Source organism: Salvelinus fontinalis, chromosome 11 (genome assembly GCF_029448725.1).
Source record: "Salvelinus fontinalis isolate EN_2023a chromosome 11, ASM2944872v1, whole genome shotgun sequence".
NCBI classification, from domain to species: Eukaryota; Metazoa; Chordata; class Actinopteri; order Salmoniformes; family Salmonidae; genus Salvelinus; species Salvelinus fontinalis.
The window spans coordinates 38902308-38915920 of NC_074675.1; the positions used below are offsets into that span (position 1 = coordinate 38902308).

General features: G+C 44.6%; 1 protein-coding gene across 1 annotated transcript; it reads right to left on the minus strand.

Moving 5' to 3' along the window:
* Positions 1-242: 242 nt before the first annotated feature.
* LOC129865710 (cornifelin homolog A-like) lies at positions 243-13263 on the minus strand. The gene is made up of 4 exons (XM_055938675.1): positions 13154-13263; positions 12383-12481; positions 2627-2778; positions 243-2167 (listed from the first exon to the last, which is right to left on the minus strand). Exons 2-4 carry the CDS (start codon positions 12477-12479, stop codon positions 2027-2029), a joined length of 390 nt encoding a protein of 129 aa, XP_055794650.1. The 5' UTR covers positions 12480-12481; positions 13154-13263; the 3' UTR covers positions 243-2026.
* Positions 13264-13613: the final 350 nt, after the last annotated feature.

The following is a 13613-nucleotide window of genomic DNA, read 5'->3' on the forward strand; positions in this document are numbered from 1 at the left end:
GATGCTTTCTCCTGTGAGATACATTCAGCCTCATGCAAATTAAAGGACAATTATGAAACACAGAGAGATGAAAGAGAAATTAGCCAGGCTTCCCGTGGCATCAATGAATACCCGCCACTGGTCACATGTAGGCAGTGTCTAAAAGCAGATGTTAATGGTCTACCACTGCACGCACAGAGAAAAACAGACACACGTACAGACACACGCACACTAGCGCACACACAAAATGATCCCCAATACACTTTTTAACAAGTCTGTCAAGGTAAGACAGGTAAATGCTTTATTTAAAAACACATATGGACCAAGCAGATCAAATCAAGAAGAAAGCAATGAAATCAACCAGAAACGAGTGGTTCTCTGTAGATCATTTGGTAGAGCATGGCGCTTGCAACACCAGGATAGTGGGTTTGAATCCTGGGACCACCCAAACAATCAATGTATGCGCACAAAACTGTAACTCGCTTTGAACTAAATGGTTTGCTAAATGGCATATATTTACACATAAGAACATTCAACTGAAATGTGGTTGGCATTTGAATCATGGGTTACACGTTTTGCTATTTGGCAGGCGCACTTATCCAGAGCATTAATTTTAAGGTAGCTAGGTAAGACAACCACATATAATTAATTTTAAGGTAGCTAGGTAAGACAACCACATATCATTAATCTTAAGGTAGCTAGGTAAGACAACCACATATCATTAATCTTAAAGTAGCTAGGTAAGACAACCACATATCATTCATCTTAAAGTAGCTAGGTAAGACAAACACATATCATTAATCTTAAGATAGCTAGGTAAGACAACCACATATCATTAATCTTAAAGTAGCTAGGTAAGACAACCACATATCATTAATCTTAAGGTAGCTAGGTAAGACAACCACATATCATTGATCTTAAGGTAGCTAGGTAAGACAACCACATATCATTAATCTTAAAGTAGCTAGGTAAGACAACCACATATCATTAATCTTAAGGTAGCTAGGTAAGACGACCACATATCATTAATCTTAAGGTAGCTAGGTAAGACGACCACATATCATTATTCTTAAGGTAGCTAGGTAAGACAACCACATATCATTAATCTTAAGGTAGCTAGGTAAGACAACCACATATCATTAATCTTAAAGTAGCTAGGTAAGACAACCACATATCATTAATCTTAAAGTAGCTAGGTAAGACAACCACATATCATTAATCTTAAGGTAGCTAGGTAAGACAACCACATATCATTAATCTTAAAGTAGCTAGGTAAGACAACCACATATCATTAATCTTAAGGTAGCTAGGTAAGACAACCACATATCATTAATCTTAAAGTAGCTAGGTAAGACAACCACATATCATTAATCTTAAGGTAGCTAGGTAAGACAACCACATATCATTAATCTTAAGGTAGCTAGGTAAGACAACCACATATCATTAATCTTAAAGTAGCTAGGTAAGACAACCACATATCATTAATCTTAAGGTAGCTAGGTAAGACAACCACATATCATTATTCTTAAGGTAGCTAGGTAAGACGACCACATATCATTATTCTTAAGGTAGCTAGGTAAGACAACCACATATCGCAGTCATTTTAAGCAAACCTTTCCTTGATGGAGCAGCTTTCAGCAAAGGCAGGACTAGTAAGAAAAGAGAAGTGCACAAGAAGGGCAAGAACATGGTAAGCTGTTTAAAATGTTTTAAGCCTGACATGAACATTCGATGGTTATTAAGACATTAATAATGGTATAACATTTCTCTCCAAAAGACACATCTGAAGTATACAGTACATTCAACACACAGTATGGTTGCTATAGATTGGAGGGGTATTATATGTATGGCCCTCTTTCTTGGACGTCACTATTCGTCCATGATAGCAGAATTATGGAATTCTTTTTCAAACAATAAATGCAAACAGTACGCACTATGTTAACCGTCACACAAGATAGGGAACAAAAAGTTAAAGCACTTGCTCAACATTTCTGATTAAATTGCACTTCTTGCTTGGCCATCTAGTTACCACTCTCTTTTCTGGGTCCTAAGCCACGTGAAGCTGTTGGGTGACCACGTGAACCTGCTGGATGCCTGATGTGGTCCGCGTCTTAACCTCACGAGCCATCTGGCACCAGGCACAGACGTAGCAGCAACACACCAACCCGACGTCCACACAGGTCGAACCCTGAGAGGGGGAAGAAAGAAGGAGAGATGGATAGAAAATGAAAGCAGAGGACAAGAACATGCCAAGAGGACAGAGTTAAAAGGAGGATGAGGATAGAGGTGGAGAGAAGAATAGGGAGTGTAGAAAAGTTCAGGGAAGAAGGAGAGAGATACGGTTGTAGTTAATATCATATTTAGCGTTATATTTAAAGGGGAATCAAGGCACTGACAACACTAAGAACAACAACATTTCCAAGCACACCAATGATATTTCTTAACGTCTCAAACGTCGGATAGTTTCCAACACCATTTCCCCTCAGAAGGGTAAATAAGAGGTGCTGTGGGTACCACCCCCACCTGCCCCTGCACCCTCTGTCCACACCCACCTCCCCTCCCCGCTTCCCCGCCTCCATCTACGCTCTTTCCCAACCCATCCCACCCACCCACCCCGCCCTACCCTCTCCCAGGGCTCGTACTGTACCTGGATGCCATAGCGCTCTCTCATGGAGGAGCGCATGCAGCAGGAGACAGCCATAAAGGCACATGGGTCCAGCAGGGGCATACAGACACACCAGCCGTAGTGGGAGGCCGTCTGACACTGAAAACAGGGGAAGCACCAGGTGGCACAGCAACCTGGGGGGGGGGGGGGGGCACAATTCAAGGTCATCATAGTATTATGTAATAAGTACGTAATACTTGATGATTCATATGCAGTGGATTACAACGTGAGGAAACAAACTTTTGTTCCGAGTGAAAATAGAGGTAAAACTATACAAAAAGGTATGTAAATAAACTCATTTTCAACACATGCAGTTGAAGTCGGAAGTTTACATACACTTAGGTTGCAGTCATTAAAACTCGTTTTTCAACCACTCCACAAATTTCTTGTTAACAAACTATAGTTTTGGCAAGTCGGTTAGGACATCTACTTTGTGCATGACACAAGTTATTTTTCCAACAATTGTTTACAGACAGATTATTTCACTTATAACTCACTGTATCACAATTCCAGTGGGTCAGAAGATTACATACACTAAGTTGACTGTGCCTTTAAACAGCTTGGAAAATTCCAGAAAATGGTGTCATGGCTTCTGATAGGCTAATTGACATAATTTGAGTCAATTGGAGGTGTACCTGTGGATGTATTTCAAGGCACACCTTCAAACTCGGTGCCTCTTTGCTTGATATCATGGGAAAATCAAAAGAAATCAGCCAAGTCCTCAGATTTTTTTTATTAGACCTCCACAAGTCTGGTTCACCTTAAGAGCAATTTCCAAACGCCTGAAGGTACCACGTTCATCTGTACAGTATAAACACCATGGGATCACGCAGCCGTCATCCCGATCAGGATGGAGACTCGTTCTGTCCCCTAGAGATTAATGTACTTTGGTGCGAAAAGTGCAAATCAATCTCAGAACAACAGCAAAGGACCTTGTGAGGACGCTGGAGGAAACAGGTACAAAAGTATCTATATCCACAGTAAAATGAGTCCTATATCGACATAACCTGAAAGGCCGCTCAGCAAGGAAGAAGACACTGCTCCAAAACTGCCATAAAAAAGCCAGACTACGGTTTGCAACTGCACATGGGGACAAAGATTGTACTTTTTGGAGAAATGTCCTCCAATCTGATGAAACAAAAATAGAACTGTTTGGCCATAATGACCATCGTTATGGTTGGAGGAAAAAGGGGGAGGCTTGCAAGCCAAAGAACACCATCCCAACCGTGAAGCATGGGGGTGGCAGCATCATGTTGTGGGGGTGCTTTGCTGCAGGAGGGACTGGTGCACTTCACAAAATAGATGGCATCATGAGGCAGGAAAATTATTTGGATATATTGAAGCAAAATCTCAAGACATCAGTCAGGAAGTTAAAGCTTGGTTGCAAATGGGTCTTCCAAATGGACAATGACCCCAAGCATACTTCCAAAGTTGTGGCAAAATGTCATAAGGACACAAAGTCAAGGTATTGGAGTGGCCATCACAAAGCCCTGACCTCAATCCTATAGAAAATGTGTGGGCAGAACTGAAAAAGCGTGTTCGAGCAAGGAGGCCTACAAACCTGACTCAGCTACACCAGCTCTGTCAGGAGGAATGGGCCAAAATTCAACCAATTTATTGTGGGGAGCTTGTGGAAGGCTACCCGAAACGTTTGACCCAAGTTAAACATTTTGAAGGCAATGCTACCAAATACTAATTGAGTATATACAAACTTCTGACCCTGTCACGCCCTGACCATGGTTTGCTTTGTATGTTCCTGTTACTGTGTTTCTGTGTTCTGTGTTCACGTTACAGGACTGTTTCGTCTTCGTTCATTTTGTCGGTTTATTGTTTTTGTTCGTTGTTGAAAGTATTCTATTAAAATGGATAATCATCACGCTGCATTTTGGTCCTCCTCTTTTTCGCCCGACGAAGAACGTTACAGAATCACCCACCACCAAAGGACCAAGCAGTGTGGTAACGGGCAGCAGCAGCAGCAGCAGCCGAAATCGCAGGACTCCTGGACCTGGGAGAAGATTCTGGACGGCAAGGGACACTGGGCACAGGCTGGAGAATATCGCCGCCCTCGTGAAGAGCTGGAGGCAGCTAAAGCCGAGAGGCGGTGGTATGAGGAGGCAGCACGAAAGCGCGGCTGGAAGCAGAGAGGCAGCCCCGAAAATCTATTGGGGGGGGGGGGGGCACAGGGAGTGTGGCTAAGTCAGGTAGGAGACCTGAGCCAACTTCCCGTGCTTACCGTGGAGAGAGATGGTCCGGGCAGGCACCATGTTATGCGGAGATACTCACGGTGTCTCCAGTACGTGCGCATAGCCCGGTGCGGTACATAGCAGCGCCTCGTATCGGCCGGGCTAGAGTGGGCATCGAGCCAGGTGCCATGAAGCCGGCTCTACGCATCTGGTCTCCAGTGCGTCTCCTCGGGCCGGGGTACATGGCACCAGCCCTACGCACGGTGTCCCCGGTTCGCCAGCACAGCCCAGTGCGGCCTATTCCACCTCGCCGCACTGGCATGGCTACGGGGAGCATTCAGCCAGGTAGGGTTGGGCAGGCTCGGTGCTCGAGACCTGCAGTGTGCCTCCACGGTCCGGTCTATCCGGTGTCTCCTCCACGTACCAGGCCTCCAGTTCCAGCACCAGGCACAAGACCTACAGTGCGCCTCCAGGGTCCAGTATAACCTGTTCCTCCTCCCCGCACTCGCCTTGAGGTGCGTGTTCCCAGCCCGGTACCACCAGTTCCGGCACCACGCACCAGGCCTACAGTGCGCCTCCAGGGTCCAGTATGCCCTGTTCCTCCTCCCCGCACTCGTCCTGAGGTGCGTGTTCCCAGCCCGGTACCACCAGTTCCGGCACCACGCACCAGGCCTACAGTGCGCCTCCAGGGTCCAGTATGCCCTGTTCCTCCTCCCCGCACTCGCCCTGAGGTGCGTGTTCCCAGCCCGGTACCACCAGTTCCGGCACCACGCACCAGGCCTACGTGCGCCTTGGCTGTCCTGAGCCCCCCGTCTGTCCTGAGTCGCCCGTCTGTCCTGAGCCGCCTGAGCCGCACGTCTGTCCTGAGCCGCCCGTCTGTCTTGAGCCGCCCTTCAGTCAGGAGCCGCCTGAGCCGCCTTTCAGTCCAGAGGCGCCTGAGCCGCCCTTCAGTCCAGAGGCGCCTGAGCTGCCCCTCATTCCGGAGCTGCCCCTCAGTCCGGAGCTGCCCCTCAGTCCGGAGCTGCCCTTCAGTCCGGATCTGCCCCTCAGGCCGGAGCTGCCCCTCAGTCCGGAGCTGCCCTCAGTCCGGAGCTGCCCCTCAGTCCGGAGCTGCCCCTCAGTGCGGAGCTGCCCCTCAGTCCAGAGGCGCCCCTCAGTCCAGAGGCGCCCCCCAGTCCAGTGGGGCCTTTTATTAGGGTCCTCGGTCCAAGGTCGGAGGCGAGGGTCGCCGCTCTAAAGAGGCCAGTGAAGAGGGCTAAGACTAAGGTGGAGTGGGGTCCACGTACCGCGCCAGAGCCGCCACCGCGGACAGATGCCCACCCAGACCTTCCCCTATAGGTTTAGGTTTTGCGTCCGGAGTCCGCGCCTTGGGGGGAGGCTACTGTCACGCCCTGACCATAGTTTGCTTTGTATGTTCCTGTTACTGTGTTTCTGTGTTCTGTGTTCACGTTACGGGACTGTTTCGTGTTCGTTCATTTTGTTGGTTTATGGTTTTTGTTCGTTGTTTAAAGTATTCTATTAAAATGAATAATCATCACGTTGCATTTTGGTCCTCCTCTCTTTTGCCCGACGAAGAACGTTACAGACCCACTGAGAATGTGATGGATGAAAGAAATAAAAGCTGAAATAAATCATTCTCTCTACTATTATTCTGACATTTCATATTCTTAAAATAAAGTGGTGATCCTAACTAACCTAAGACAGGGAATTTGTACTAGGATTAAATGTCAGGAATTGTGAAAAACTGAGTTTAAATGTATTTGGCTAAGGTGTATGTAAACTTCCGACATCAACTGTATATATTACCTCATCTCAATTCCTTCTCTCGTTTCTCCCACTTCCTCCCACTTAGCCTCTCCCTCTTTCCCTCAGTCCCACCACTAAGTGCTGGGTATGGCTGAGACAGAGTGAGTCAGATCTCAACTCTCCCTCTTTTCTTCACTCTCCAGCTCTCTAGAGAGCTCTCAACAACTACAGATCAATAACGGAAAACTATCAACCATCAACCATCAACCGAACAGTGGTGGGAAAAGTTTTTAAAAATCATACTTGTGAAGTAAAGATACCTAAATAGAAAATGATTCAAGTAAAAGTGAATCACCCAGTAAAATAAACTATTTGGTTTTAAATATACTTAATTATCAAAAGCAAACTCAGCAAAAAAAGAAACATCCCTTTTTCAGGACCCTGTCTTTCAAAGATAATTTGTAAAAATCCAAATAACTTCACAGATCTTCATTGTAAAGGGTTTAAACACTGTTTCCCATGCTTGTTCAATGAACCCTAAAAAATGAATGAACATGCACCTGTGGAACGGTCGTTAAGACACTAACAGCTTACAGACGGTAGGAAATTAAGGTCACCGTTATGAAAACTTAGGACACTAAAGAGTCCTTTCTACTGACTCTGAAAAACACCAGAAGAACGTGCGTGAACGTGCCTTAGGCATGCTGCAAGGAGGCATGAGGACTGCAGATGTGGCCAGGGCAATACATTGCAATGTCTGTACTGTGAGACGCCTAAGACAGCACTACAGGGAGACAGGATGGACAGCGGATCGTCCTCGCAGTGGCAGACCACGTATAACAACACCTGCACAGGATCGGTACATCCGAACATTACACCTGCGGGACAGGTACAGGATAGCAATGACAACTGCCTGAGTTAAACCAGGAATGCACAATCCCTCCATCAGTGCTTAGACTGTCCGCAATAGGCTGAGAGAGGCTGGACTGAGGGCTTGTAGGCCTGTTGTAAGGCAGGTCCTCACCAGACCTCACCGGTAACAACGTCACCTATGGGCACAAACCCACCGTTGCTGGACCAGACAGGACAGGCTAACAGTGCTCTTCACTGACAAGTCGCGGTTTTGTCTCACCAGGGGTGATGGTCGGATTCGCGTTTATCGTCGAAGGAATGAGCGTTACACCGAGGCCTGTACTCTGGAGCAGGATCGGTTTGAAGGTGGAGGGTCCGTCATGGTCTGGGGCGGTGTGTCACAGCATCATCGGACTAAGCTTGCTGTCATTGCAGGCAATCTCAACGCTGTGCGTTACAGGGAAGACATCCTCCTCCCTCATGCGCTACCCTTTCTGCAGGCTCATCCTGACATGACCCTCCAGCATGACAATGCCACCAGCCATACTACTCGTTCTGTGCGTGATTTCCTGTCATGTCAGTGTTCTGCCGTGGCCAGCGAAGAGCCCGAATCTCAATCCCATTGAGCACGTCTGGGACCTGTTGGATTGGAGGGTGAGGGCTAGGGCCATTCCCCCCAGAAATGTCCGGGAACTTGCAGGTGCCTTGGTGGAAGAGTGGGGTAACATCTCACAGCAAGAACTGGCAAATCTGGTGCAGTCCATGAGGAAGAGATGCACTGCAGTACTTAATGCAGCTGGTGGCCACACCAGATACTGACTGTTACTTTTGATTTTGATCCCCCCTTTGTTCAGGAACACATTATTCCATTTCTGTTAGGTACATGTCTGTGGAACTTGTTCAGTTTATGTCTCAGTTGATGAATCTTGTTATGTTCATACAAATATTTACACATGTTAAGTTTGCTGAAAATAAACGCAGTTGGCAGTGACAGGACGTTTCTTCTTTTGCTGAGTTTAGATGTAATTGCTATATTATACTTAAGTATAAAGTAAAAAAAAAAAAAAACTTTTTCAAGTTAAACATTTTGAAGCTTGGTTGCAAATGGGTCTTCCAAATGGACAATGACCCCAAGCTTACTTACAACGTTGTGGAAAAATGGCAGAAGGACAACAAAGTCAAGGTATTGGAGTGGCCATCACAAAGCCCCAGAGGTGTGGACTCAAGTCACATGACTTGGACTCGTGTCAGACTCAAGTCACAAATATGATGACTTGCAACTCAACTTGACTTTAACACCAATGACTCGTGACTTGACTTGGACTTGAGCCTTATGACTCGACCTGACTTGATATCCTCCCCAAGCCCAAATAGAAAAAATGATGCTGTTAAAAAAGGTGTGCAGTGCATCAACTCTTCATTTAACGGATTACAGTTTGAATCAGACATCAGCCAATCAAATTATGCCAGCTGAGAAAAAGTTGTGCGTGGCAGTGCAGAAGAACTTCGGCGGGTGAATTCAGGTGGAGCCCTTGGAAAGATGACACCCCAAATTATTATTTAAAACATGCGGGAAGAAACTTACAGACGGAGGCGCAACAATTTCCAACTTTGTTTCTTCATTTGAAGCTGCACAAAGAACAGTAAGTCATGGCTAATATAGCCTACAGCTATATTTTTTATTACTTTACTAGTGTATCATGTAGGCTAGCGTAACGTTAAATCAATGAGCCTCCACACAGTCAGTCAGCACGGGAACATGATCATTGCACCCAATATTGAGCTACAGCTGGCTAGGCAGTTGGAAGCCTAAATCCGGCCTGATGTTCCTAAAACAAGGTTGGGCGATTGTGTTTGGGCGATTGTGTACAAGCCTACATCACCCGATTGCACCCCATAGCGATCCTCGATAGTCGATCACTATTGGGGGGGGGGGGGGGTTCTGGGGTTCTTTCTCATGGCTACCCATGTCATTCCATGGAAATATAATGTTTATTTGGAAAGTAACAAATATATAGATATTTTTAAAGCATTCATGATTTGCGTACATGTAATATACTATTCCTCTTGTTAAAAAAATGAAATGGTATTACATTTGGTGAAGAGCACATTATGACTTGTTTAGGACTCGAAATTCAAAGTTAAAGACTTGAGACTTGACTTGATACTTGACGGTCTTGACTTGAGAGTTGACTCGGACTTGTCTGTTTGACTTGGGACTTGAGTGCTAAGACTTACTTGTAACTTGTAAAACAATGACTTGGTCCCACCTCTGCAAAGCCCTGACCTCAATCCTATAGAAAATGTGTGAGCAGAACTGAAAAAGCGTGTGCGAGCAAGAAGGCCTACAAACCTGACTCAGTTACACCAGCTCTGTCAGGAGGAATGGGCCAAAATTCACACAACTTATTGTGGGGAGCTTGTGGAAGGCTACCCGAAACGTTTGACCCAAGTTAAAAAATTTAAAAGCAATGCTACCAAATACCAATTGAGTGTATGTAAACTTCTGACCCACTGGGAATGTGATGAAAGAAATAGAAGCTGAAATAAATCATTCTCTCTACTATTATTCTGACATTTCACATTCTTAAAATAAAGTGGTGATCCTAACTGACCTAAGACAGGGAATTTTTATTAGGATTAAATGTCAGGAATTGTGAAAAACTGAGTTTAAATGGATTTGGCGAAGGTGTATGTAAACTTCCGACTTCAACTGTATTTTCCTGACGTTGAAGTTAGGTCCAATTTAGGTTCTGAATGAAAGGTGAAAAGGTATTTTCCGTGTTTAAAATAAACTTTCCATGACATTGAAAATAGATATTTTCCGGATGTTGAAATCAGTTTAATTTTCAGTTCTGAATGAAAGTTGAAAATACTTATTTTCCTGATGTTGAAATTTCATATTTTACAGACATTGAAAATATGTATTTTCTGGATGTTGAAATCAGGCTAATTATTGGGTTCTGAATGAAAGTTGAAAATAAGTAATTTATAGACGTCTATGTTTAGGCCAAATCAAGGCTGGTCCAGATCGGACCAAAAACCAATGTCCATGGATGTGGAAATCAAGGCCGGTCCAGGAACTGCATAAAAAAAGATGTAGCCTACGGTGTTGCCTGAAATGTAATTGTATGAATTCCCATCTATGTGGCAAGTCTACCGTTTGTAAAACCCCAAAAACAACATCCAGACAGGACCAACAAAAATATGTCCCTAAGATATCAGCTCGTGGTCACGTAGGCCCACAGTTTGTAAAACGTGCCATTGCGTTGGCTTTATTAGTCCTGATTCCAGTGACTAATCAATTTAGTCATTTAAACTCTGAATATCAGCTACACAACTTTAGCAGGAGCCTATTTGCAAGCCTATTTGCAATGTATTTACACAGCGGGAAATGCAGGAGTATTATGTTTTGCTATGATCAGCTTGTCAAAAATGGACAGATACAAACTTGAAACCACTGATCAATGGCGTGACAATGGGGTGAAACTCCTGGACAACAGTTGTGATTGTCCATTCCATATTGTCCATTTGACTTTTACCTGTCCTGTTTTTAGGATATGTTTGTTAACATGACCTCGTCAATCTGCTGCCGTATCCCGTTTAATGAGCGGGCGGGCAGTGATGTTCATGTAAAATGTCATAATGAAACAAACTCTATCCCTCCCTGTAACCAGTGTTGCCAACTAATTTTCAGGGTAAGTTGCTAGAGGTAGGTTGGCGCCCCCCCCTTGGGTTGTGCCGTGGCGGAGATCTTTGTGGGATATACTCGGCCTTGTCTCAGGATGGTAAGTTGGTGGTTGAAGAGATCCCCCTAGTGGTGTGGGGGCCGTGCTTTGGCAAAGTGGGTGGGGTTATATCCTGCCTGTTTGGCCCTGTCCGGTGGTATCATCGGATGCGGCCACAGTGTCTCCTGACCCCTCCTGTCTCAGCCTTCAGTATTTATGCTGCAGTAGTTTGTGTCGGGGGGCTAGGGTCAGTCTGTTATATCTGGAGTATTTCTCCTGTCTTATCCGGTGTCCTGTGTGAACTTAAGTATGCTCTCTAATTCTCTCTTTCTTTCTTTCTCTCTCTCGGAGGACCTGAGCCCTAGGACCATGCTTCAGGACTACCTGGCATGATGACTCCTTGCTTTCCCCAGTCCACCTGGCCGTGCTGCTGCTCCAGTTTCAACTGTTCTGCCTGCGGCTATGGAACCCTGACCTGTTCACCGGACGTGCTACCTGTCCCAGACCTGCTGTTTTCAACTCTCTAGAGACAGCAGGAGCGGTATAGATACTCTCAATGATTGGCTATGAAAAGCCAACTGACATTTACTCCTGAGGTACTGACTTGTTGCACCCTCGACAACTACTGTGATTATTATTATTTGACCATGCTGGTCATTTATGAACATTTGAACATCTTGGCCATGTTCTGTTATAATCTCCACCCGGCACAGCCAGAAGAGAACTGGCCACCCCTCATAGCCTGGTTCCTCTCTAGGTTTCCTCCTAGGTTTTGGCCTTTCTAGGGAGTTTTTCCTAGCCACCGTAAATTGTCAACACTCCCTGTAACGCTGTACATTCGTTATCTGGTGTCTGTCTCCCTTTTATTGACATTCCTGGAGCGCAGCCCCCCTTGGTCTCCATGGTTCCTGATGACGTCAACCCCTTAGCTCTGGCTTTGTGTTTGTAATTCTCCAATCAGGTTCTCCTTGACCCTCCACCCTCCACCCCCCCATGGCCCTTCCAGTAAATGTTAGATTCGCACAGGAAAACACAGCTCAGACCCCTCCCCGGGTAGGCCTGCAGTTTTCTTTTTTCAATTGAACTGTATAATGAATGTGTAGGCCTACTCTGAATTAATCGAACAAATAATAATAATAGAAATATACATTTCAAAATAAAACATACATCTAGATTTGGTTCTGGGTTTGGAGATGAGCATATTATGGAAGTGACTCGATGTGACTTACATGTGCCCATGTCAGAGCAGCAGTCAAACAGTCCTGTGCTCCATTGCCCTGAGCTCTGGGTGGTGGTTACAGTGGTGATCTGCTGCTGGACAGCCATGGCTACACCACACCACACCCAAGGAGGTAGGGAATGAGGAAAGAAGAGAGAGAGAGAGGGAAGTAAGACAGGGGAGCGGGAGAAAGGAAGGAAGGAAGGAAGGGAGGGGAGGAAGAGAAGAGCTTACATTTAGTGGGGAGAGAGATGTACTGGGCTGATAAGGGCGTTTAAATGCATGAAAGGATGTAGTTAGATATTATACATTTGCATGTTAAATGGTTATCTACTATCTTGAACAATAATCATTTCTAACTTAAATAATGTTTATAGTAATGTATTTATATAAAATACATGTTTAGCATTTCCAAAAATGTTTTGTTGATGCTGCAAACAGCCTCTGCCTGTATCAAATAATGTCGAACATTCATATTGAATAATACATTCATACGAAAAATAAAAACTGTTGAAAAACAAAACGTGATTCTTCATTTATATCGCTTATCTTGTCGAATCTTGAATGTTTTGTAAATAAAATGCAACCAACCAGGAACACTTATTTTCTAAATAACTGTTAAAGTTTATATCCATCTCTAATCCAATAGTTCCGGTTTCTAATGGGAAAAGTATAAACTCATCTCATTCGATTTAAACAAAAAGCCGTTAATAAGTCATGCAATATGAAGGAACGTACTCTTTAATACATTAATATACATTTACGGAATTTGTAGTCTTACCTTTCTTGGTATTCAACTACAGCCTGAGTAGAGAAAGGGTGGACACTGGTTGCAGCAGAGTGAACAACTGTGTGCAGCAGGCTATTCCAAAGAACCGATGATCACATCTATAAGGTCATTGCGGAAAGCTGGAAAATCGGTTCCTGTTATAAAAGTTGGCATAGGTTACACTTTTGTCTCTGCCTAAATCCACCATATTGTTGCAAAAAACCTTTCGGAGTACTTTAATTATTGTGTGTCCAGTGACATTTTGGTGGATATCAGGACGATAGTATTTGGATATAATACATACTCATATTATAATTGTTAGGGTCAGGACAAACATATTTTCACGAGTAATATCTTCAAAATCAATAAATCATAGCACGTTTTTGGGTTCATTTGACCTGATAAAGTAAAATCATGTTGAAAAAGTATGGTAAAAGTACAATTTATAGTCATAAAACATACATTGAAAATG

Excerpts from the sequence above, each read along its gene's own strand:
- LOC129865710 (XM_055938675.1), bottom strand. The coding sequence starts at position 12,479 with ATGGCTGTCCAGCAGCAGATCACCACTGTAACCACCACCCAGAGCTCA. Across the intron at positions 2,779-12,382 it reads CTGCTCTGACATGGGCACAT|GTTGCTGTGCCACCTGGTGC; the intron begins GTAAGTCACATC and ends CCCCCCCCCCAG. Across the intron at positions 2,168-2,626 it reads GAGAGCGCTATGGCATCCAG|GGTTCGACCTGTGTGGACGT; the intron begins GTACAGTACGAG and ends TCCCCCTCTCAG.